Source organism: Trachymyrmex cornetzi, unplaced genomic scaffold, assembly GCF_001594075.2.
Source record: "Trachymyrmex cornetzi isolate Tcor2-1 unplaced genomic scaffold, Tcor1.1 scaffold4, whole genome shotgun sequence".
In the NCBI taxonomy this organism is placed as follows: Eukaryota; Metazoa; Arthropoda; class Insecta; order Hymenoptera; family Formicidae; genus Trachymyrmex; species Trachymyrmex cornetzi.
In genome coordinates, this window is record NW_017298743.1 from 1,304,644 (window position 1) to 1,332,234 (window position 27,591).

The 27,591-nt window shown below is 30.9% G+C and overlaps 1 protein-coding gene across 1 annotated transcript in view; it reads left to right on the forward strand.

Moving 5' to 3' along the window:
- The first annotated feature begins 394 nt into the window (after nucleotides 1-394).
- Nucleotides 395-27,591, forward strand: part of LOC108764179 (peroxidasin) — a 143,537-nt gene continuing 116,340 nt past the window's right edge. The window contains exon 1 of the mRNA XM_018512273.1: nucleotides 395-635. Coding sequence (XP_018367775.1) covers nucleotides 497-635 — 139 coding nt within the window. The 5' untranslated portion in view covers nucleotides 395-496. The remainder of the gene's footprint in view (nucleotides 636-27,591) is intronic.

Below are 27,591 nucleotides of genomic sequence, written 5' to 3' on the forward strand. Positions count from 1 at the left end.
TTCTGTTGTATAATTACTTTTAATTACTTATTCTAACCGCGTCTTCAATATCACAATACAGAATGTTGCCACAAGGAAGAAATAACTTTCGTATGCAAATTAGTTTTTGGTGGTACAACTTCAATCGCCAAAATTTCATTGGATTCGTATACGCATGAAATTTCCCCGTATAGCAGGAAACAAAACAAATGCTACGATAAAACAATCCGTATTGTGAAAAAGGGAGGCCGTTTTAACGCATATCGTCCGCAAGTCGGCCTCGAGCACAATGCAACTCGCCGCGCCCGATGCAATCGCATTCTATTAATGAATGTAGTTCGCATCCGTGGCACGCGCGTTAAGATCGTTACGAAATCTCGCGTCACGTGTGCGAGAACCGAAAGTGGAAGGAAGGAAGGAAGGAAGGAAGCACGTGAGGCATTATTAAACTTCTCGCGCTCTAATCCGGGTGTAACGCGCGTGGTTTACGTGGTCGGAACGAAAACTATGCGGTACGATGAGGGGGCCAAGAAGAATCGGTGGTGGCCTACCGAGCGGGAAAAAGCTGGACTGCTGCCAGAAGGTGCGTCAAGCTCGAGGAGTATTGCTGGTGTACTTGAGCATCTGTGCATTGCTGCCCGACGCTATTTTCACTGGTGAGTATCGATGATTTTTCTTTTCGTATAATTACGGCTTTCCATTTGATCTCAGTAATATAGACGTGTGTAATGGAAGTTCCTGTCTTCGTTCAAGAAATCACAGATATGGATTATTTAAGAAAGACTTAATACATTGTATAAAAAAAGATTAATATTCTTCCGTTACTTCAAAAGTAACGCAACTAAAAAATTGAGTTTTTTTTTTAAGTATTGGTTAATTAAACAATATCGGTAAAAAGAATATTTTTAGAAACATGACGAAATGTCATTTTTATTTTACAACTTTAAAAACTATCCTTTTTGAATTGTGATAATTTTGATATCTTACAAAATTATCGTAACAAGTCCGGAATAATTTAAATCAAAAGTGATATTTGAAATATAATATCTCAACAGATTATATTTACTTGGATCAATTAAAATAATTAAATTCAAAATAAAACAATTTCTTCTTCAAACTTCACCGAAATCTATGCCTTAAATCTAAATTAAATGTTCTCTACAAAAGATTTTCTTTTTTATTTACTATAAAACGACACAATTCAAAATATATCACTCTTGTAGAAGGTATGATCTTTTTGGAAATCTTAAGAGCGACACAAGTGTTATTTAGAGAACGGATTTTGAAGATAAATTAGTGTACTTTTAATGATTCATATAGAGTAACTTTTACTTAATTCATTTATAATAAATAATTATAACTAAAAAATTACTAATAAATTTATAAATAATGTGAACTTTATTTGTTCCAAGATGTAAATTACAAACTAAATCTTTGAAAATTCAGCAAATAATCTCGTTTTACTTATCGCAAAAAATCCATCGCTTCTTGTTAGAGGGTAACTCACAAATCGCGCTATCACGTACCGTCGTCAACAACGCCAGGCGTAACGACAATATGATTTCTGCGCGCGGATGCAGAACGCGGGAGTGAAACTTTTCTGCAGTCGTTCTTTAATATAAGGTCTCGCGGTCTCACCTGAGAAATGAAGAGCATAAATCATGGCGCTCATCAAGCCTCGCGTGGTCTCAATTTTGCAAAACTTTCCCCACAAATCTTTGCCGCCCGCCTAAGGCGCTGTCGTCTCCATCTTTTAAAGATTAGTTTAATGTCGTTCGCGATGTCTGCCGTACTTCAACTTTATAATGAGAAAGTCACTGTGACGGAACGAAATAAGCAATAACACTGTGTTATATGAAGAAGCATCCTGTAGAATTTTATGTTTATAAAAATCACATACATCATTCTACTTAACAATTTGGTTACTTTATAATAATACGTGATGTAATGTTGATAATATTTCGTCTAGTAAGTTTTTACTTACAAGTATAAATAGATAATTTTATTTAATTAAAATTAGTTTTGTATTAATATATTGTAACTTCCGCGTTGAATTTATTGATGCAATTGTACTTATGGTTTTTATAATGTTACATGGTACTATTGTTTATACTTTAAATTTGAATTATTTAATTACGGGATAATGCATTATAATTACAAACAATTTAGCTACAAAAAAATTAATATGCGTGTATATATGAGAGATAGAGGTTAACTACCGCGAACATACATTTAGAGCTCCCGAGACAATTCGAGCGTTGGTCTTATTTAAAAATAGGCATCACAGAGCCCGAAGCAAGCTATATGTAGAAATGCCTCTAATTCAGCCACAATGGTATTACAATAAAGATAAATGTATCATGAAATAATATAATTTCTTAAGATTTTACCTCTTACATCTTATGTAATTTTTTTGTTTTTAATTTATGTTTTAAATTCATATAAAAATAATGTTAATTCTGATACAGATTTTTAATCATTTACACAGATCTTTCAATTATAAAATTAAATTTTAATTATATTAACAAAATAGAGAAAAATGATCAAAAATCACTTTATACGTAAAATATTATATGTAATGCGATTAAATAATAATAATAAATTTCGCTATTTCATTTATAATAAAACATTTAACAGTCAATTTAATTTTTGTACTTGAAACTTTCCCCTGTGATTGTTTTAAAGTTTGTTATAAATTATGAAAGAGTACAAGTTCCGTTGTTTTGATGTCAGAAGGGCGTGACTGGAAATATAAATTGAGAGAAACGACCCTTGTAAAATGTGAGGGTAGTATTAAAGGACGTCCTCAGACGTACTCGAACGCGAGGTGCAGCTCTATGCGTTGAGATATGCAACTCGTAACACTTCACAGACAAAATAGGAACTAATTAAGCACACGAGAGTTTAAACGAGGCGCGGCACCGGCCGTAGTGCAAATTGCAAGTCGTATTAACAATTATCTCGTAATTGTCTACAGCATGCTCAGGATTTGTAAAGCTAGAATTAAATTCGCAAGTAACGCTTGCTGGCACTTCGCGTCTCGACTCCACGTGTTCCTTTCTAGATATACCTTTCGTTCTATTTTCCCTCAAATCTCTGCCATTGTGTTTCCTCGCTTCGTCAAGGATTTGACATTTCATTTGAATGAAAGGAGGAAAATAAATTTCGCTTACTTGCTTTTAAAAGTAAGATGTGATAGTCGTAGACCAGCATTTATAATCGCATTTCTGCTGAAAAATTCTATAAATTCCAAATTAAGAGACGCGATAGCGTCTCGCGCCAAACATATTTTTTGTGAAGTTTTATTTTCCATATAATATATCTAATAATTTTTAAATAAATTAATTTCGATTTAAATTGTAAAAAAATTAAATAATTCATGTATAATAATTAAGCCGTAACATATACTTATAAAAAAATATTTTAATCAGATTGAAGCAAATTCTTTTATTAATTAAATAGAATTTAAGTAGCAATATTTTTATTCCAAAACATTTCGTCGTATACAATAAGTGGACAATAAGAATTTTTAATAACGACACTATTCGATATCCGGATACATTTCTCATATAAATTATAATTGATACATTTACATATGTAAGACTTTATATAAAATATACAAATAAATTATTAAAAAGATATAAAGAAAGTTAAAGTACTTAGAGATACTAGATAAATTAATAAGTAATTAATGAAGAAATTAGCGTAATGTATACATATATACAAATACATACATATATTGTATACGCATTTGTATATACACATATGTCTACAAGGGAGTTGATGATATGTTCGTAAAATTGCTATACGTTAAAGTGCAAACATGCAAAGATAGTTAATTACTCAGTAATTACTTATTAAGAGTGTCTATTTATGTACGTATCCCAATATCAAAGTCAAAACCACCGCTTTCTGAAGTTTGATGTATATTTTTATTGACACAAAGACGTAAATTATTATTTCAGTAATCAAGTCTTTGTATCAATAAAATATACGCATGAATTAATCACTTATGTTAGTGACAGCCCGTAATATAGACTTTAATTGGATCAACAGCATTTTTTTCTCAGAGTAGAAATACGCCAACACTTGTCGTCTTATAAAGTAGCTTCATTGTGTCCGTGCTCTAAGGGTACGTTTGCACTGAGCGCGTCACGTATCGCGTCGTCGAAGGAGAGAAAGAGAGGGGTTGTGTATACATACGAACTTCTCTCTTTTTCTCTTTCACGACGCGACGCGTGATGCGTTCAGTGGAAACATACTCTAAGGGGCTGCATACAAGGAAGTAGGAACAGCAACAGAGAATACGAATTTCAACCTATCAGAAACTGTATACTCTATAGTGCATTGTTCCTGATTGGTTGAAATTCTTATTCTCTGTCCCTGTTCCAATTCTCTATTCCTATTCCTTTATTGTGCGCAGCGCCTATCGCTTCTCTGTCGCGAAGTCGTTCGTCCGAACAGATTCGTGAGGACTTTCCCACAAACTTTCCATATAAATAATATTCATAAAATGTATCCTGAAAATTAGCCAGTTACGATTTGTGTGTATCAATACGCATGAGCAAATGTGAATTCGTCTTTGAAATTTTTAGGCAATAATTTTTGCGCGCAAACTGTCTGCAAGTGTAATGCAGGTAAATGGTGCCTTAGGCAATCAATTTATTGGCAAAGGGAATCTTGTCGATACATAAGGGCGACGCATGTACATATTTTCCATAAGAATAACCGTAATTCCTACGTAGCGTACGAATTAGCCAATCGGATGTGAATGTTTTTGATAATTCTTGACTGTGATTGGCTAATTTTTGTGTGCTTCTCTTAGGCCGGTATTCATAATCGGTTGTTATATTTCAATGTGAATTACAGTCTTAAGATGTTATCAATCAATCAGAAAATCATATTAGTATCTCAAAACATTACTTAAAATAAGAACCGATTATAAATATTGGTCTTACGGTTGTTGTTAATGAAAACCATACAGTGGTCCTTTAATGTCTTTCTGTACTGGTGCTACAAATAGCTATAAGTATGAATACTTTTCTGTAGCGCTTTTTCATGCCAATTGGTCGGCTCTTGCATTGTCGCGCGATGAAGTGCGATCTCGTGTGCAATTCCTTAGGCCACAAGACATACTATTGCATAAAGCCTGATAAAGCATAACGCATAAGAGAATCATCTTGAATCATTTCTTCCTTTCTTTTTCACGAAAACAAAGAACTCTGATTTGTTGATTCATCTATGTACTATGCGTTATGTGTTATGCAAAAGTGTGTCTCGCGCCCTATAGACTTCTATTACCGCACTAGATTGTTAACTCCCCATTTTTCCTTATGTAAAAGTGTTGCCTGCCCGCGGTGAGCAGAATAAGACTGTTACATACAGATAACAGTAAGTATTTTTATATTATTCCAATCAAACTCATGCGAGTATTCTAATCCGTGTTCCGTAATTACTGAATGTTGTTGAGTATTCCAATTGATGTGATTCTTATGTTCTCCTATTCGTGTTTTTAGTATCCTGCTCCTTTGTCCAACATATGTCGCGCCACAATACTTACAAAATATTTTATAAACTTATACATTTGTGTGCAACATCTTTTTTAATTTGTCCTTTTGTACCTTACTAATACTATTTAGCTTATTAAAACATTGATACGTTACTCTGATAGTATTGTACCTTTTAAAATAATTCTTTATTTTATTAAAAATATTAGTCACGAACGGTATCGTAAACTAATTTTGTCTACTTTCTGTGTTATTGACATTGTTTTTATTTAGTGCTTCTTTGTTCAATAAGCTGAATTTTTTATGCAACCTTTTACTTATAGTAGTGAAAATCAGATCCACTGGGTAACCATTTTCTAATAATATTTCTATGATCATCTCAAAATTTTTTTATGAAACATAGGATGTAATAGATGTAAAACTTTATCAGTTAAACTGATAATTACTCCTATTTTGTGTACCAAAGGATGTTGTGAAAAATAATTCAAATATTGTCCTGATAATGTTGGTTTGGAATAAATTAGTGGTGTAGTGTTAAAATAGAAGTTTATAGGGTAATCATTCTAATAGGATTTTTTATTGGTAGAACCGATGTGCATTCAGTGAGCGATAAAGCTGTTGTACACTAATCTAATTTGAATGTAAAAGTGAGACATCTCAATTGAAAATGCCCAATGTATATTTTATTAAACAGTACAATAAAATGTACCAAGGATTTCGCAGTTTAACTCGTTTATGTATTTTTACATTTTGTTTTACATCTTACGTCTTATTTTTATATACATCTTTATGCTTTGTGTATACACAACGGCTTTAAAGTGCACTAAATGCGCATCGGTTCTGCCAATAAAAAAATGCTATAAGATTAACAATACATGTTTCAATAAGAATAAGTATAATTTCAGGACAGGAATTATGCGAATCTCTTGAAGATTGGAGGCATGTTTCTGTGAACTTTTGTATAGTTTTCTGTTTGTGTTACAAAAATTTAATGTGATAGTGTTCTTTATTCTAAAATATTATAAACGGACAATAGTTTGAGTTTCATATTTTTAAGGAATTAGAAATAACGTTAAAAGCAGATGAAATTCTTGTTCAAGCAATATTTCAATTGTGGTTCTGTCATTTCTAAATTATAAGCATTAAACGTAAACTTTAAAAGTGACTAGCGCATCTCCTGCGCGCGCCACAAGCGCGCTACTCCATTATACTCATAAAGGTACACAAGGGAAGAAATTATAAAATTATATGACATAGCGCTAAATATATTACAAATTATTTTGTGATCTTATTATTTACAATAATTAATCCATTTTTATTAACATATTGATTCTGTAATAACTTCATTCAGCATTAATTATTATTATTAAAGTTAAATAAAATTGAATTAAATGTTATAGATTTCATTTCTAAAACAATAACAATGATGAAAATCGAATACTAATTTGTAAATTGAGTCTTCCAGTGTCACATTGTAGAATGTAAATGATGGTGCAACTGCAAACGTAAAAACGGTCTAATGTAATAGTAATTGAGATTTCTCATAATCCATAAAATATTGTTGGATGAAGAAAGATTAGTTTTTTCAAAAAAGTGTAATGATATGTAATAGATAGTGATAAAAAAGTAAAATAAATTGTATTAAATCATAAGTTGCTATATTATATGAGTACATCATAGACACTAATTACAAATTAAATAATCAAAATGTTTTTAAAATGTCGCCTTTTTAATTAAAGTTTGTCTTCTCTTAATAATTATATTACGAGCTCCTTACATTACAGCAATTTCGAAACTACTACAAATAGAATAAGCATGTTTTAATTATAATTTTGAATAAGTCCGTTACAGTCATCCTTAGCATATATAAAAATTATTTCTAAAAACTCTATGATTAATTTTACATAATAGTTAATATTATGTAGAATTAATATTACATACAGGTTATAAATATAATCCAAACATTAAAATGTTTAGAATATTGATATCCGAATTTTTCAAGTTTGATTCAGAATTTGGTTAATAATAAATGGGTGATTTTGAACAACGATAACACCCGGATATTATTTTACAACCCTTATGCATACAAACAATTATTACTGATACATTTACATAGATGTAAGACTTTATATAAGACATTTATAATTAAATTAATATGGCGATATTCAGAAAATTCAAGTACTTCGCCGTATTGGATTAATGAATAAGTAATTAGAGTAATATATACTCTAAAAATTTTGTGGAGACAAATCTCACTCGAAGTAACTGAAAATTTAGCCTATCTTGAAAAAAGAGTGAAAATACAACTATTCTTGTTCAAGAGTGTTAGATTTAAACACTCTTTAGTGAGATTTACCCTTTTGAAATGGGATTCACACCAAAGAAGTGAAATCTCAATCTCTTTTTTGGAGTGCGATTCCATCTATCTTGGCATAATAATTCTCCAAAAAGAGGATTGCGATTTCACTCCTTTGGAGTGAATCTCATTCCAAAAGAGTAAGTCTCACTTTAAAATGGTGGAAATTCGCCACTCTAGAATAAGCGTGGTCGTATTTGCACTATTTTTTCAAAACGGGCTAAATTTTCAGTCTCTTTGAGTGAGATTTCACTCCACGAGATTTAGAGAGCACATATATGTATGCATAATTATGTTAAAGTGCTTGTATATCCCAGTATCAAACTCAAAATTACTGCTTCCTGATGTTATATATATATATAGGAATTAATTTTGAAATTTTGTCATGAAATCGAGATTGTCGCTTCAAAATTTTGTTGAGATCCGGATTTTTATTGGCTGTGGTAATGGAATCTGTATGTTCAAACAAAATAATTATCAAGATGAAAATTATCAATGTGAGTAATTACAACAGCAAGATTATACTGCGGATTATATGTACATTCGATAATTGAACCAAAGACTTAGATATATGTATACATATATATAATACAATTTAACTCGATCAAAAGTTAAATTAAAAGTGTATATGTCCATAAGTTAAATATGTGATTCAAACTTATAATATCTATATTTTCACATATCAAATATATTCAATCTTGTTACTTTCATTATATATAACAGAATTACTAAAAAAATAATATGCGTTAGTATTTGCAATATTTACCTATGTTAATTTTCTCGATTTCAAAGAGTTTACCAAACGGTACCGTCATAGTGAGAAACTATATACTCGCATTTCCTTCAGTAAAAATCCATTCCATTATTCCGTCTATGTCGTTACCTTGAAAATTAAATGCAAATTTGTTTATATAACATTATTTATTGTGAATAGTAATATCATTAATAATATACAAATGTATAAAATAAATATTTGACATAAATTAAAAAAATTTATTTTTGTCGACTATAAGAATTCAATTTTATTATGTTAAATGAATAGAACACATTAATAACTCAAAAAAATAGCTCATATAAATATGTGTAACATTTATATGTATTTACGTTCTTGATTTCCTGCAAATTGCTAATATATTTTGTTATAATACGAATTTATATCCGCTTCGTCAGTTGATAAGGGAACCATACAAATTGTAAAAATTTTATTTTAATGAAACTTTGTAGACATATTGGTTCCATAAAACGATGAATTTAGAAAATGTTAATTGCGGCGGAAAAACGGTTTGGAGGTGTGAAATCGCTCCCATATATTAAAGTGGGGTCTAGCTTTTCTCGTTGTATCTTAAAAATTAATCGAGATGTCAAAAAATATTTTATATAAAAAATTTTTATAATAAAATTATCTCTGTCCATCTACTTCAATAAAATATTCTTAAAATGTAAAAAAATTTTTTGATTTAAGAAAATCGTTTATTAAAATATTATTGACGATAAGGAATGAAGGTGATTTTGTTGCAAAACTTTGCATAAACCATTTTTTGACATCTCGAATAATTTCCGAGATATAACGGAAAAAATCTGAAAACTGCTTTACCATATAAGTGGTGTTTTCACCATTTCAAACCGTTTCTCCGTCGCAACGGACACTTTCTAAATTCGTCTTTTTATGTAACCTATATATGTATACAAAGTTTCATTAGAATCAGATTTTATCATTTAGTGTGGCTCTCCCTTGTGAGAACTGTCGCATTAATCTGATTATTTTATTATGTATAAATCTTGATATAGATTTTTTTAACAATGAAATCTAATCTTAATAACGTTAATAATGACATTAAAAGAAAATACATAAATAATTTATTTGATTATAATTTATATAGTCGTTATATTTAAATATTAAGTATTCAATTTTTCAATTTAATTGTTTTTATCTGAATGCTTTAATAATTTGAAAAAAATGAAACACATTCATATTTATAATGTTTACCTGTATTGACTATTTTGAAATCCAGAAGATTGCTAATCTGAACTGTCATATTAAGAACTTGTACCCATATTTTCTTTAGATAGGGATTGTAGCATCTTTTTAGCCACATTATTATCGTCTTGAGATTATGCATCTTTTCTTTTTCTATCATATACACAACAATCAGTTAAGTGAGAGCTTAAAATATCTATTCCGCAAAATATATCTATACGATGTTTGCAATATATGCATTTTGAAATAAGTCTGTTTATATCGATTTGGAAATGTTGGGAGAGCGAATTATTGGCAGTTACTTCATTTCGTACCGCAGCTATTATTTCCTGACGATGATACTTATTTAGGTGCCTCCTTAAATGTGGTACATATGGTATAAAAAGCTTACTGCCACAAAAATTACATTTTTCTTCGTATAAGTCTATTTTTTTGAAATACCGCCATATCGAATCATTGTCGGCTTCCCATTTTGAGCAATCTTCTTCTCTATATATATTATGTTGACGGTATAAGTGACTTTTCATTAAACTTATTATATATTCAGTAATACGAGTTGTATAAAAAGTCTGACACAATTTGCACTCTATAAGTTGGTCGGAAATTTTAAAATGTTCCCACATCCAATTATCTAATTCTATTGGAGTTGCCATTGTATCCACACAGTATCGCGGTACGTGTATTACTAAATGCGTGACGATATATTGATTATGCTGAAGATGATGTACAGAGAACCTATTTAGAAAGGTCAAAACGAAATATGTTATCTTTTATTATGTAAATATATTTGAATCTTCCTAACAGTTAAGTCATATAATTTCGTTTCTTTTTTGATGCCCATATAATCACATTTAAAATTATGTGTGATCATGCAAAAATACATTTCGTCATGCGTTTACGCTTGTGTCGAAATACGCCTGCACTTGTTGTCGTCTTATAAAGTAGCCTCATTGTGATCGTTCTCCAATGGACTGCGTACAAGGAAGTAGGGACAGGGAATGGGAACAGCAATAGAGAATACGAATTTCAATCAATCAGAAACTGTATATTCTATAGTATATTGTTTCTGATTGGTTGAAATTCTTATTCTCTGTTCCTGTTTCTATTCTTTATTCCTATTCCTTCATTGTGCAGCGCCTAAGGATTCTCTGTCGTGAAGTGGTTCGTCCGAACAGATTCGTGAAGACCGTCGCACAAACTTTCCATAACGATAATCATAAAATATATCCTAAGAATTAGTCAGTTACGACTTGTAGGTAACAATTCGTGTAAGCAAATGTGAATCAGGCTTTGAAATTTTTATTTGTTCGTAAAAGTGCTTGTTGGCAATTGATTTGTGGACAATAATATATATTATGTTTGTACAATGCAATTTGGGCATGTGTGCAAACATGTCTTTTTCTTCTAATTTGATATTTGTGCGCAATATTGCATGTAGGCAATAATTTTTGCGCGCAAACTGTCGGCAAGTGTATTGTAGGTAAACGGCTGTAGGCAATCAATTTATGGACAAAGGGAGACTTCTCGATGCGTAAGGACGACGCTTATACATATTTTGCGTAACAATAACCGTAATTCCTACGTAGCGTACGAATTAGCCAACCGGGTGTGATTGTTTTTGATAATTTTTGCCTGTGATTTGCTAATTTTTGCGTGATTCTTAGGTATTCATAATCGGTTGTTATATTTAAGTCTGAATTACAGTCTGAATACTGTCTTTACGGTCGTTGTTACGAAAGTATGCGGTGGTCCTTTAATGTTTTTCTGTAGGACTACAAAATAGCTAGTATGAAACGGATTCGCAGCACTTTTTTGTAGCGCTTTTCCGTGCCAATTGGTCGGCGCTTGCGTCATCGTGCGATGAAGTGCGCAATCCATTGAGCCACAAGACACTCTATTGCACAGAGCATAACGCATAAGAGAATCATTCTGAATCTTTCCCTTCTTTCCATTTCACGAAAACAAAGAATTTTGATTGGTTGATTCGTCTATGTACTATGCGTTATGCGTTACGCAAAAGTCTGTCTCGCGTGCCATAGACATTTATTACCACATTAGACTGTTAACTCCCTACTTTTCTTTATGTAAAAGTGTTACCTGCCCGTGGTGGATGCGCAGAATAAGACCGTCATGTACAGAAAAGAGATGTCAATATATCAAGGGATCTATGGTTTTGTACGGTTGGTTCGAAACAAGTATATAGAAAGCTTGTGTAATATTCAAATATACTTATCCTGCGCATGAGTACATTCGTTTTGACAATAGTTAAAGGAATAAACTAGTAGTTTAAGTGCTATAATAGCAGTTTATGGTGCAATAATTCTAATAGGATTTTTTATTAGTAGAACAGGTGTGCATTCAGTGACCATTAAAGCTGTTGTACACTAATCTAATTTGAATGTAAAAAAGTGAGATATTTCAATTAATAAAGTGCCCAGTGTACATTTTATTAAATAGTACAATGAAATGTATTGAGGATTTCGCAGTTTAACTCATTTATGTATTTTTACAGCTATATATATTATAAATTATATATAATATTATTGGAATCTTATTATTTACATAATTTATCCATTTTTATTAACACATATTGACTCTATAATAACTTCATTCAGTATTAATTATTATTATTAAATTTAAATAAAATTGAATTAAATGTTATAGATTTAATTTCTAGAGCAATTACAATGATAATATGAAATATGAACTTGTAAATTGAGTCTTTCAGTATCACATTGTAGAATGTAAATGATGGTGCAACTGCAAACGTAAAAACGGTCCAATGGTAATTGAGATTTCTCGTAATTCATAAAATATTGTTGGATGCAGAAAGATTAGCTTTTTCGGAAAAGTTTAATGCTAATAGATATTGATAAAAAAGTAAAATAAATTGTATTAAATCATAAGTTGCTATATTATACGAGTACATCATAGACTAATTACAAATTAAATAATCAAAATGTTTTTAAAATGTCGCCTTTTTAATTAAAGTTTGTCTTCTCTTAATAATTATATTACGAGCTCCTTACATTACAGCAATTTCGAAACTACTACAAATAGAATAAGCATGTTTTAATTATAATTTTGAATAAATCCGTTACAATCATTTTTAGCATACATAAAAATTATTTCTAAAAACTCTATCATTAATTTTACATAATAGTTAATGTTATGTAGAATTAATATTACATACAGGTTATAAATATAATCCAAACATTAAAATGTTTAGAATATTTATATCCGAATTTTTCAAGTTTGATTTAGAATTTGGTTAATAATAAATGGGTAATTTTAAACAACGATATACCCGGATATTATTTTACAACCCTTATGCATACAAACAATTATAACTGATACATTTACATAGATGTAAGACTTTATATAAGATTTACAATTAAATTATTATGGCGATATACAGAAAATTCAAGTACTTCGCTGTAGTGGATTAATGAATAAGTAACTAGTGTAATATATACACTCTTGAAATTTTGTGTAGTCAAATCTCACTCGAAGTAACTGAAAATTTAGCCCATCTTGAAAAAAGAGTGAAAATACGGCTACTCTTATTCAAGAGTGTTAGATTTAAACTCTCCTTAGTGAGATTTACCCTTTTGAAATGGGATTCACACCAAACAAGTGAAATCTCAATCTCTTTTTTGGAGTGCGATTCCATCTATCTTGGCATAATAATTCTCCAAAAAGAGGATTGCGATTTCACTCCTTTGGAGTGAATCTCATTCCAAAAGAGTAAGTCTCACTTCAAAATGGTGGAAATTCGCCACTCTTGAATAAGCGTGGTCGTATTTGCACTATTTTTCCAAAACGGGCTAAATTTTCAGTCTCATCGAGTGAGATTTCATTCAACGAGATTTAGAGAGCACATACATGTACGCATAATTATGTAAAAGTGCTTGTATATCCCAGTATCAAACTCAAAATTACTGCTTCCTGATGTTATATATATAGGAATTAATTTCGAAATTTTGTCATGAAATCGAGATTGTCGCTTCAAAATTTTGTTGAGATCCGGATTTTTATTGGCTGTTGTAATGGAATCTGTATGTTCAAACAAAATAATTATAAAAATGAGAATTGTCAATGTAACTAATTACAACAGCAAAATTATATTGCAGATTATATGTACATTCGATAATTGAACCAGACTTAGATATATGTATATATAATACAATTTAACTCGATCAAAAGTTAAATTAAGAGTGTATATGTCCATAAGTTAAATATGTGTTTCAAACTTATAATATCTATATTTTCAAATATCAAATATATTAAATCTTGTTACTTTCATTATATGTAACAGAATTACTAAAAAAATAATATGCGTTAGTATATGCAATATTTACCTATGTTAATTTTCTCGATTTCAAAGAGTTTACCAAACGGTACCGTCATAGTGAGAAACTATACTCGCATTTCCTTCAGTAAAAAACCATTTCCTTATTCCGTCCATGTCGTTACCTTGAAAATTAAATGCAAATTTGTTTATATAACATTATTTATTGTGAATAGTAATATCATTAATAATATAGAAATGTATAAAATAAATATTTAACATAAATTAAACAAATTTATTTTTGTCAACTATAAGTATTCAATTTTATTATGATAGATGAATAGAACACATTAACTCGAAAAAATTGTTCATATAAATATGTGTAACATTTATATGTATTGACGTTCTTGATTTCCTGCAAATTGCTAATATGTTTTGTTATAATACGAATTTATATCCGCTTCTTCAGTTGATAAGGGAACCATACAAATTGTAAAAATTTTATTTTAATGAAACTTTGTACACATATTGGTTCCAAAATGGATGAATTTAGAAAATGTTAATTGCGGCGGAAAAACGGTTTGGAGGTGTGAAATCGCCCGCATATGTTAAAGTGGGGTTTAGCTTTTCTCGTTGTATCTTAAAAATTAATCGAGATGTCAAAAAATATTATATAAAAAATTTTTGTAATAAAATTATCTCTGTCCATCTACTTCAATAAAATATTCTTAAAATGTAAAAAAATTAATTTAATTTAAGAAAATCGTTTATTAAAATATTATTGACGATAAGGAATGGAGGTGATTTTGTTGTAAAACTTTGCGTAAACCATTTTTTGACATCTCGAATAATTTCCGAAAAATAGGGGAAAAAATCTGAAAACTGCTTTACCATATAAGTGGTGTTTTCACCATTTCAAACCGTTTCTCCGTCGCAACGGACATTTTCTAAATTCATCTTTTTATGTAACCTATATATGTATACAAAGTTTCATTAGAATCAGATTTTATCACTTAGTGTGGCTCTCCCTTGTGAGAACTGTCGCATTAATCTGATTATTTTATTATCTATAAATCTTGATATAGATTTTTTTTAACAACGAAATCTAATCTTAATAACGTTAATAATGACATTAAAAGAAAGTACATAAATAATTTATTTGATTATAATTTATATAATCGTTATATTTAAATGTTAAGTATTCAATTTTTCAATGTTAATTGTTTTTATCTGAATGCTTTAATAATTTGAAAAAAATGAAACACATTCATATTTATAACGTTTACCTGTATTGACTATTTTGACATCCAGAAGATTGCTAATCTGAACTGTTATATTAAGAATTTGTACCCATATTTTCTTTAGGTAGGGATTGTAGCATCTTTTTAGCCACATTATTACATTTGGTATTATTTTCTTGAAATTTTGCATGTTTTCTTTTTCTATCATATACATGACAATCAGTTAAGTGAGAGCTTAAAATATCTATTCCGCAAAATATATCTATACGATGTTTGCAATATATGCATTTTGAAATAAGTCTGTTTATATAGAATTGGAAATGTTGCGAGAGGGAATTATTGGCAGTTACTTCATTTCGTACTGCAGCTATTATTTCCTGACGATGATACCTATTTAGGTGCGTCCTTAAATGAGGTACATATGATATTAAAAACGTATTGCCACAAAAATTACATTTTTCTTCGTAGAAGTCTATTTTTTTGAAATACCGCCATATCAAATCATGGTCGGTTTCCCATTTTGAGCGATCTTCTTCACTATATATATTATGTTTATGGTATAAATGTCCTTTCATACACATTATCACACGTTTATAAGTTTTCCTTGAACTTATTTTATAGGTTTGGATACAACTTGTGCACTTTAAATCATTGGTTGATTCGATACAATGTTCACGTACCCAACCTTCGTTACCTTCTCGAGATTCTGCTAATTTACTTATTTTGTTACATATGTTTGTGCTATATACGCATTGAGTTAAGTGAGACCTTAAAATATCTATTCCGTAAAATATATCAATATTAGATTTGCAATGTATGCATCCTACTTTAGTTACTCCTTCGTGGAATTTGAAATTTTGTGATAGAGTTTTATCTGCAATTAATTCTGTTCGTAACGCATCTTGTATTACCTGAAGATGATGTTTATACAGATGTTTTTTTAATCGACATTTAGATGGTATCGTTTCATTGAACAAATTACCACAAAATTTACATTTTTCTTCGTATAAGTCTGTTCTTTCAAAATATCGCCATATCAAACTGTCGTCGGATTCCCATTTTAAACGATCTGTTTCATTATATATTTCATGTATAAGGTATAAGTGTCTTTTTATTAAACTTGTTATATGTGTATTATTAAGACTTGAATAAGATTTCTGACACAATTTGCACTCTATAAATTGGTTGAAAATTTTAAAATGTTCCCACATCCAATTATCTAATTCTATTGAAGTTGCCATTGTATCCACACAGTATCGCGGTACGTGTATTACTAAATGCGCAACGATATTTTGATTATGCTGAAGATGATGTACAGAGAACCTATTTGGAAAGGTCAAAACGAAATTTGTTATCTTTTATTATGTAAATATATTTGAATCTTCCTAACAGTTAAGTCATATAATTTCGTTTCTTTTTTGATGCCTGTATAATCAACATTTAATCAAAATTATGTGTGATCATGCAAAAATACATTTCGTCATGCGTTTACGCTTGTGTCGAAATACGCCTGCACTTGTTGTCGTTTTATAAAGTAGCCTCATTGTGTCCGTGCTCTAATGGGCTGCGTACAAGGAAGTAGGAATAGGGAATGGGAACAGCAATAGAGAATACGAATTTCAACCTATCAGAAACTTTATATTCTACAGTATATTGTTTCTGATTGGTTGAAATTCTTATTCTCTGTTCCTGTTTCTATTCTCTATTCCTATTTCTTCATTGTGCAGCGCCTAACGACTCTCTGTCGTGAAGTGGTTCGTCCGAACAGATTCGTGAAGACCGTCGCACAAACTTTCCATAACGATAATCATAAAATATATCCTAAGAATTAGTCAGTTACGACTTGTAGGTAACAATTCGTGTAAGCAAATGTGAATCAGGCTTTGAAATTTTTATTTGTTCGTAAAAGTGCTTGTTGGCAATTGATTTGTGGACAATAATATATATTATGTTTGTACAATGCAATTTGGGCATGTGTGCAAACATGTCTTTTTCTTCTAATTTGATATTTGTGCGCAATATTGCATGTAGGCAATAATTTTTGCGCGCAAACTATCGGCAAGTGTATTGTAGGTAAACGGCTGTAGGCAATCAATTTATGGACAAAGGGAAACTTTTCGATGCGTAAGGACGACGTTTATACATATTTTGCGTAACAATAACCGTAATTCCTACGTAGCGTACGAATTAGTCAACCGGATGTGAATGTTTTTGATAATTTTTGCCTGTGATTGGCTAATTTTTGTGTGATTCTTAGGCTGGTATTCATAATCGGTTGTTATATTTAAGTACTCTTAAAATTTTGTGGAGTCAAATCTCACTTGAAATAACTGAAAATTTATCCTATCTTGAAAAAAGAGTGAAAATACGGCTACTCTTGTTCAAGAGTGTTAGATTTAAACACTCTTTAGTGAGATTTACTCTTTTGAAATGGGATTCACACCAAAGAAGTGAAATCTCAATCTCTTTTTTGGAGTGCGATTCCATCTATCTTGGCATAATAATTCTCCAAAAAGAGGATTGCGATTTCACTCCTTTGAAGTGAATCTCATTCCAAAAGAGTAAGTCTCACTTTAAAATGATGGAAATTCGCCACTCTTGAATAAGCGTGTTCGTATTTGCACTATTTTTCCAAAACGGGCTAAATTTTCAGTCTCTTTGAGTGAGATTTCACTCCACGAGATTTAGAGAGCACATATATATGTAATGGAATCTGTACGTTCAAACAAAATAATTATAAAAATGAGAATTGTCAATGTAAGTAATTACAAAAGCAAAATTATATTGCAAATTATATGTACATTCGATAATTGAACCAGACTAAGATATATGTATATATAATACAATTTAACTCGATCAAAAGTTAAATTAGGAGTGTATATGTCCATAAGTTAAATATGTGATTCAAACTTATAATATCTATATTTTCGAATATCAAGTATATTCAATCTTGTTATTTTCATTATACGTAACAGAATATAGTCATTACTATAAAAATAATATGCGTTAATATTTGCAATATTTACCTATGTTGATTTTCTCGATTTCAAAGAGTTTACGAAACGGTACCGTCACAGTGAGAAACTATAGTCGCATTTTCTTCAGTAAAAAACCATTCCCTTATTTCGTCCATGTTGTCACCTTGAAAACTAAATGCAAATTTGTTTATATAATATTATTTATTGTGAATAGTAATATCATTAATAATATACAAATGTATAAAATAAATATTTAACGTAAATTAAAAAAATTGATTTTTGTGAACTATAAGAATTTAATTTCATTATGTTAAATGAATAGAACACATTAATAATTCGAAAAATTGGCACATATAAAAATGTGTAACATTTATATCTATTAACGTTCTTGATTTCATGTAAATTGCTAATATGTTTTGTTATAATACGAATTTATATCCACTTCTTCAGTTGATAAGGGAACCATACAAAGTGTAAAAATTTTATTTTAATGAAACTTTGTACGCATATTGGTTCCATAAAAGGATGAATTTAGAAAATGTTAATTGCGGCGGAAAAACTGTTTGGAGGTGTGAAATTGCCCCCATATATTAAAGCGAGTTTAGCTCTTCTCGTTGTATCTTAAAAATTATTCGAGATGTCAAAAAATATTTTTTATATATAAAACTTTTATAATAAAATTATTTCTGTCCAGCTACTTCAATAATATTCTTAAAATGTAAAAAAAAATTTTTTAATTTGAGAAAATTGTTCATTAATATATTATTGACGATAAGGAATGGAGGTAATTTTGTTGTAAAACTTTGCATAAACCATTTTTTGACATCTAGAATAATTTCCGAGATATAACGGAAAAAATCTGAAAACTGCTTTACCATATAAGTAGTGTTTTCACCACTTCAAACCGTATCTCCGTCGCAACGGACATTTTCTAAATTCATCTTTTTATGTAACCTACATGTGTATAAAGTTTCATTAGAATCAAATTTTATCACTTAGTGTGGCTCTCCCTTATGAGAACTGTGGCATTAATTATTTTATTATCTACAAATCTTGATATAGATTTGTTTTAAAAACGAAATCTAATCTTAATGACATTAATAATGACACTAAAAGAAAATACATAAATAACTTATTTGATTATAATTGATATAGTCGTTATATTTAAATATTAAGTATTCAATTTTTCATTGTTAATTGTTTTTTATCTGAATACATTAATAATTTGAAAAAAATGAAACATATTCATATTTGTAACGTTTACCTCTATTGACTATTTGAACGTCCATAAGTTTGCTAATCTGTATTGTTTTATTAAGAACTTGTACCCATTATATTTTCTTTAGGTACGGAATGTAGCATCTTTTTAGCCACATTATTATCTTTGGTATCTTCTTGAGATTTTGCATGTTTTCTTTTTCTATCATATATATGACAATCAGTTAAGTGAGAGTTTAACATATCTATTCCGTAAAATATATCAATATGATATTTACAATATATGCATTTTGAAATTAGACTGTTTATTTCGAATTGGAAATGTTGCGAGAGCGCATTATTGGCAGTTACTTCTTTTCGTACCGCAGCTATTATTTCCTGACGATGATACTTATTTAGGTGACTTCTTAAATCTGGTACATACGATATTAAAAGCGAAATGCCACAAAACTTACATTTTTCCTTGTATAAGTCTATTTTTTCGAAATACCGCCATATCAAATCGTTGTTGGTTTTCCATTTTGAGCAATCTTCTTCACTACATATATTATGTTTAAGGTATAAATGTCGTTTCATATACATTATCATACGTTTATAATTTTTGCTTAAATTTCCTTTATAGGTTTGGCGACAACTTGTGCACTTTAAATAATTGTTTGATTCAATAAAATTTTCATGTTCCCAACCTTCGTTACCTTCTTGAGATTTTGCTAATTTACTTATGTTGTTATATATGTTTATACTGTATACGCATTGAGTTAAGTGAGACCTTAAAATATCTATTCCGTAAAATATATCAATATCAGATTTGCAATGTATGCATCCTACTTTAGTTACTCCTTCGTGGAATATGAAATTTTGTGATAGAGTTTTATTTGCAATTATTTCCGTTCGTAGCGTATCTTGTATTACCTGAAGATGATATTTATGTAGATGTTTCTTTAATCGATGTTTATTTAATATTATTTCATGGAACAATTTACCACAAAATTTACATTTTTCTTCGTATATGTCTGTTCTTTCAAAATATCGCCATATCAAGCTGTCGTCGGATTCCCATTTTAAACGATCTGCATCATTATATATTTTATGTTCATGGTATAAGTGTCTTTTCATATAACTTATTTCATATTTAGTAGATTGAATTTTATAAGTTGTCGGACACAATTGGCACTTTACAAATTCGTTTAAATTATTAAAATAATTCCATATCCAACTATTTGGTTCTTCTGGAGTTGCCATTGTATCCACACAGTATCGCGGTACGTGTATTACTGAATGCGGAACAACATATTATTATGAAGATGTTGTACAGAAAAACTATTTGGAGAGGTCAAATATGTTATCTTTTATTATGTAAATATGTTTGAATCTTACTAATAGTTCAGTCGTATAATTTCGTTTCTTATTTGATTTCCGTATAGTCAAACATTTATAATTATGGGTGGTCATGCAAAAACACATTTCGTCATGCGTTTAAGTTTGTATAGAAATACGCCAACACTTGTCGTCGTCTTATAAAGTAGCTTCATTATGTCCGTTTTCTAAAGGTAGGTTTGCACTCATCGCGTCACGCGTCGCGTCGTCGAATGAGGGAAAGAGAGGGGTTGTGTATACATATGAACTTATTTCTTTCTCTCTTTCACGACGCGACGCGTGACGCGTTCAGTGGAAACATACTCTAACGGGCTATTTATAAGTAGGAACAGGGAATGGGAACAGCAACCGAGAATACAAATTTCGACCTATCAGAAACTGTATATTCTATAGTGCATAGTTTCTAATTGGTTGAAATTCTTATTCCTGTTCCTATTCTCTATTCCTATTCCTTTATTGTGCGCAACGCCTAACGCTTCTCTGTCGCGAAGTATTTCGTCCGAACAGATTCGTCAGGACTGTCCCGCAAACATTCCAAAACGATAACCATAAAATGTATCATAAGAATTACCCAGTTACGATGTATCAATACGCATGAGCAAATTTGAATTCGTCTTTGAAATTTTTATTTAGGCGTAAAGATGCTTGTAAGCAATTGATCTGTAGACAAGAATACATATTATGTGTTTGTACAGTGCAATATGTACGCAATTGTGGCATGTGTGCAATTATTTCTTTTTTTTCTAATTTTATATTTGTGCGCAATATTGCATATAGGCAATAATTTTTGCGCGCAAACTGTCGGCAAGTGTAATGTAGGTAAACGGTGATGTAGGCAATCAATTTATTGGCAAAGGGAGTCTTTTCGATGCGTAAGGGCGACGCCTATACATATTTTCCATAACAATAACCGTAATTTCTACGTAGCGTACGAATTAGCCAATCGGATGTGAATACTTTTGATAATTCTTGACTGTGATTCGATAATTTTCGCGTAATTCTTAGGCCAGTATTCATAAATAATCGGTTGTTATATTTAAGTTTGAATTGCAGTCTTATGATGTCTTGATCTAATCAGAAAGCTATATTAGAATCTTAAAACGTTACTTAAAATAAGAACCAATTATGAATACTGGCCTTACGGTCGTTGTTACGAAAAGTATGCGGTGGCACTTTGATATCTTTCTAGGGCTACAAAATAGCTAGTATGAAGCGGATTCGCGGCACTTTTCTGTAGCGCTTTTTCGTGCCAATTGGTCGGCGCTTGCGTCGTCTCGCGATGAAATGCGGTCTCGTGTGTAATCCATTGAGCCACAAGACACACTATTGCATAGAGCGTGACACGTAAGAGAATCATTCTGAATCTTTTCTTTCTTTCCATTTCATAAAAACAAAGAACTTTGATTGGTTGATTCGTCTATGTTATGCAAAAGTCTGTCTCGCGTGCCATAGACATCTATTACCACATTAGACTGTCATATCCCTACTTTTCCTTTTGTAAAATAGTTATCTGCCCGCGGTGGATGCGCAGAATAAGATCGTCATGTACAGAAAAAATATGTCAATAGATAAAGCTAGGGATCTATCGTTTCTGCGATTGGTTCAAAAGAAGTATATAGGAAGCATGTGCTGTATTCAAATATACTTATGCTGCGCATGAATACATCCGTTTTGACAATAGTTAAAGAAATAAATTAGTGGTGTAAATGTTATAATAGAAGTTTATGGTGCAACAATTCTAATAGGATTTTTATTTGTAGAACTGGTGTGCATGTAATGAGCGTTATGGCTGTTGTGTACTAATCCAATGTAAATATAAAAGTAAGATATTTCAATTGATAAAATGCCCAATGTACATTTTATTAAATAGTACAATAAATTGTGTAGAGGATTTCACAGTTTAACTCGTTTATGTATTTTTACATCTTATTTTACGTCTTACGTCTTATTTTGATGTACATCTTTATGTTGCTTTGTGTATATACAACCGCTTTAAAGTGTACTAAATGCGCATCAGTTCTGCCAATAAAAAAACGCTGTAAGATTAACAACACATGTTTCAAAAAAAATTATAATTTCAGGACAGGAATTATGCGAATCTCTCTCTTCAAGCTTGGGTTTCTGTGAACTCTTATGTAGCTTTCTGTTTATGTTACAGAAATTTAATGTGATAGAATTCTTTGTTCTAAAATATTATAAACGGACAAACGGATCGTAGTTTGAGTTTCATATTTTTAAGAAATTAGAAATGACGTTAAAAGCGGATAAGATTGTTGCTCAATCAATATTTCAATTGTGTTCTGTTATTTCTAAATTATAAACTTTGAAGGTAAATTTTAAAAGTGATAATGATACACAAGGGGAGAAATTATAAACCATATGACATAGCGCTATATATATATATATTATAAATTATGTCGTGATCTTATTATTTACAATAATTTAATCATTTTTATTAACATATTGATTTTGCTTCATTCAGCATGAATTTTTATTATTAAATTTAAATAAAATTGAATTAAATGTTGTAGATTTCATTTCTAGAGCAATTACAATGATGAATATCGAATATTAATTTGTAAATTGAGTCTTTCAGTATCACATCGAAGAATGTAAATGATAGCGCAATTGCAAACGTAAAAACGGTCCAATGGTAATTGAGATTTCTCGTAATTCATAAAATATTGTTGGATGCAGAAAGATTAATACTTTTGAAAATGTTCAATGCTAATGGATATTGATAAAAAAGTAAAATAAATTGTATTAAATCATAAACTGCTATATTATACAAGTACATCATAGACTAATTACAAATTAAGTAATTAAAATGTTTTTAAAATGTCGCCTTTTTAATTAAAATGTGTCTTTTCTTAATAAATATATTACACGATCTACTTTCATTACAGCAATTTCGAAACTATTAGAAATGTAGTAAGCATGTTTCAATTATAATTTTGAATAATTCTGAATAATTATAATAAAATTGCATTAAAGGAAACAGTGATAATCCATGTCTTGACGTGGCGTTCTATTCAATCTTCCTTAATACGCGTGATTTATAATTTTATTTTATTTATTTTATTTATTTAATCTTGAGTAAACTATAGTTCTCAAGTTATATAAAATTATATAATATGCAAGATTCTTCAAAATGTTGTTTATAACAGTTTTACATTAAAGCAAACAGTTTTATGCTAAAGTGAGAGTTAGGGTAGCATTAAGTTTTGCTTTTAATAGAGAAATGTATTTTCTCTGTGTCTCTTTTCTTTTCTAAATTATTAATATAATACAAATTTTAATTGAAGTTAAATGAAATATTTTATAATTGTTTAAATTCTTAGATATGAGGCATTGTGCTGAAACAAGGGAGATGGTCTTGGTCTTGGTCAAGTACTTTCTGGCAAAGTTTACTTACCTCCAGGGGAACACGAGCGGCGCATTAATTGGTTTCTTGAACCGAGTGCCACATTTGAAGTTCCCTGCAAACTAAACATCTGGTTTTAGCGGTCTAAACATTTGAGTCCCGTGTTGATTCTCACGCGGCGGAGAGAACACGGACCCGAGATAATGTTTAATTGACATTTGCCAATTAAAGCCGTACAATTCATGCTCTAAACTTTTCCATTTTTTCTTTCTATTACACGATGGACGGTGATTCAATAAAAATGAATATTTGAACACATCTTATTTCTTTTCTAAAAAATAGTATACTATTAACATATCTTTTTATAAATATATATGTATGACAAGAATACCTCTACTTATCGATACATTTTTTTTATTATGTGGATGAAAGCTTTAGACAATTTGTGAGTAATATAGTTTATTACACGATTGAGCAAATATAGAGTTGCCTGTAGGATAATAGAACAAGAGCCATAAAAACGAGAAAGCTGTTTTACATTTACTGTAACGCGTGGTAGACAACTTGATTGTATTGCTCGATTTTTCCCGAGACAATACCGACTACGTATCGCCGTAAGGGAGAACCGAAAACAAACTATGCTCCTCTGTCTGACGGAAACGAACCGCGTGTCTATCAATAGAGCGAGCTGCAACTCGATTTGCTTCTTGCTCGCGGCAAATTTGCAGATAGTTGAATGCAACATTAATTTAAATAAGAATATTGATTTTTCTTTATTAATTATGTCATTATTTATCGTATTACTTGTTCTAGCAGCTAATGCAGTATCAATAATAACGAAGTCAATTAACACATTATTGCAAGGTAATATTTGGAGCGTAAAATCACATTATCATTGAAATGGAGAAAGAATTCGATTCTACGCTTTGCTAAAATTTGCGGAATCGCGAGATGTATGATCTCAAGAAGGACGGGTGACTTAAGATAGTTTGGTGACTGCTGTTCCCGGTAGACTCGACTATTGAGCAGTCGGACTGCCAAGCGTTGCGAAACGCTGTCAAGCCACGTTGAGACAACCGAAAACAAAACTGTCTGTCGCTCTTCAGTTCCCCATGCCGGAAATGCATCGCGCGGTTACCCATAAAGAGGATCATGGCGAGGTACGTCGTCCAAGAGGAGAGAACGAGTGAGGAGTAGTCCAAGCGCCGGCAGTTACTTACGCTTAGGACAATTTACCTTAATTAATTAACCGGCATTGCGACGGGGCGCTAATTTATGCTCATAGAATGATTCACCGCCACTCCTGGGCGGATTGCGGTTTAGCTTCCTTCTTCGTCCGGCACTAGTCCGTCGACCACGTGCTCAGGCCGAAATTCGGCCGTCGCATTCTGCCAGACGAGCGAGCCACGCTAATTAGAAGTCACCGCGGAGCGTTTCGAATTGCATTCGAAAATTTGCACGGACCCTGACATTTCACGCGTCTAGCTCGCGGACGATGTCGCACGACGCTATGCGTGACTTGCGGAAAGTGTCTCCGTTAACGTCGGAAATCTTGTCACGTGGAAAGATAATACTGAGAAAATATACTTCACTTGGAAAGAAAGTAAGATAAAATACAGTAATATTCTAGTAACAATTAATAGAAGATTTCTTCAATTCTGTATTACATAAAGCGCTAAGTGTGTTATTAGGGTTATGATACAACTGAAAAAATTTATTAAGTCCTAATGATATTTCTTTGAATACTAAGTAAACATTTATTTACAATAAATAGATATCTACTCAATAAAGAAATAGTTAAATCAAATTAATGATTTTTGCATCAAATAAATATTATATGTTTATATTTAGTAAATATTTATTTAGAACTATTTAAACAAATGTTTATTAAAATTTTTGTATTCTTTTTAGTACATAGGGTTATATATAGGGTTACATTCTTCTATATTGCCATCAAGTATTTTAATACGTTACTTTCTTTCATTAGATTTTCCTCTTCCTTATCTTTCCTTTGTGATGTGGCAATTTCGTTTCATCAAACCATTGTTAATTACATCAAATATTTTCTTAATTTACATTCTTAATTACGAGTACTATATCATCTCATTCTATGTGTTTTAATGCTTGAAATGTAAATTCTATTATGTATTATTTTGTCAGTCATTCTACAATTTGAACGGTTCTTTAGTAAGCTTATACAGTGTTGCTGGTGCCTCATCATTTATGTATGTATTTATTCTTGCGTATTTTAAGTGTAACTCTTTGAATATAATGAAATAAATTAAAAAGCATATTAAAGTATCATTAAAAATGAACTTAATAATTTTGAAAGACTTTTTGGAAGATGATGATTTCTGTACCACTTTGCCGGAGGAGCTTCCTGTTTTTATGGCAAATGATTATAATTGCATAAGCGATTTATAATGACGTGAAAACATTTTCCGTTCTACCGAATTCCATCTACAAAACGAATTTCATGCATTACACCGTAATACCTTCCGATAACAATGAGATGAACGGTGCGCCGCGTGCTTCACGGCTGCAATATTATTTCCGCAGATTTACACGTTAAATTAAACAGGGTAAAGCAACATTGTTGCACTCTCTCACCTCATGTTATTTTATCTCGTGCCAATCTCGCGAAGTAAATCTTTCGGGTACATTCCTGGATTTCTCCGACAGGCTGATTCAGTTTTCGCGTCTGTGTCCGTCTCTGTGTACGCGCACGTGGATGTGTGCGCGACAGGACAAGTTGGGGACTCTCTAATGCCACTGACTTTATTAACAAAGCTGAATAGACGAGCTAACGTAGCTATGCACACACGTAACATGCATACGTGTATGCGGACTATCGGAAGAGTGTGAGAGAGACATAGAGAATTCGCTTATCTGCCTGCACGATATTAAAATCACTTGGACGAGACGCTTTCATATTAAATTTTCGTTTCCACGCGAGCGCCTCTTCGCCCATCCTCTAGGCTCTTTGATTTTCGCTTGCGAACGCTTTTTATAAACTCGTGGTAGGTTGCAGGTGTTCGTTGATATAGATCGATGCGCTTGCATCGATTTGAAAACGGCGACTCCGGTATGGCTTTTAATACTTGTTTTTAATTGAATGATTCATTTAGTCAAGTTCCAAAATGTGAACTAGATTATATACTCTGTTAGAGTATATTTGATCATATCAAATCACTTTAGAATTCTCGTCGAATTTGATTCGTATAAGCATGAATGTATCAGCAAAGCGCAATGGTCTACACAAATAGAATGGGTTACATGAAGAGACTTCTATTAACAGAACG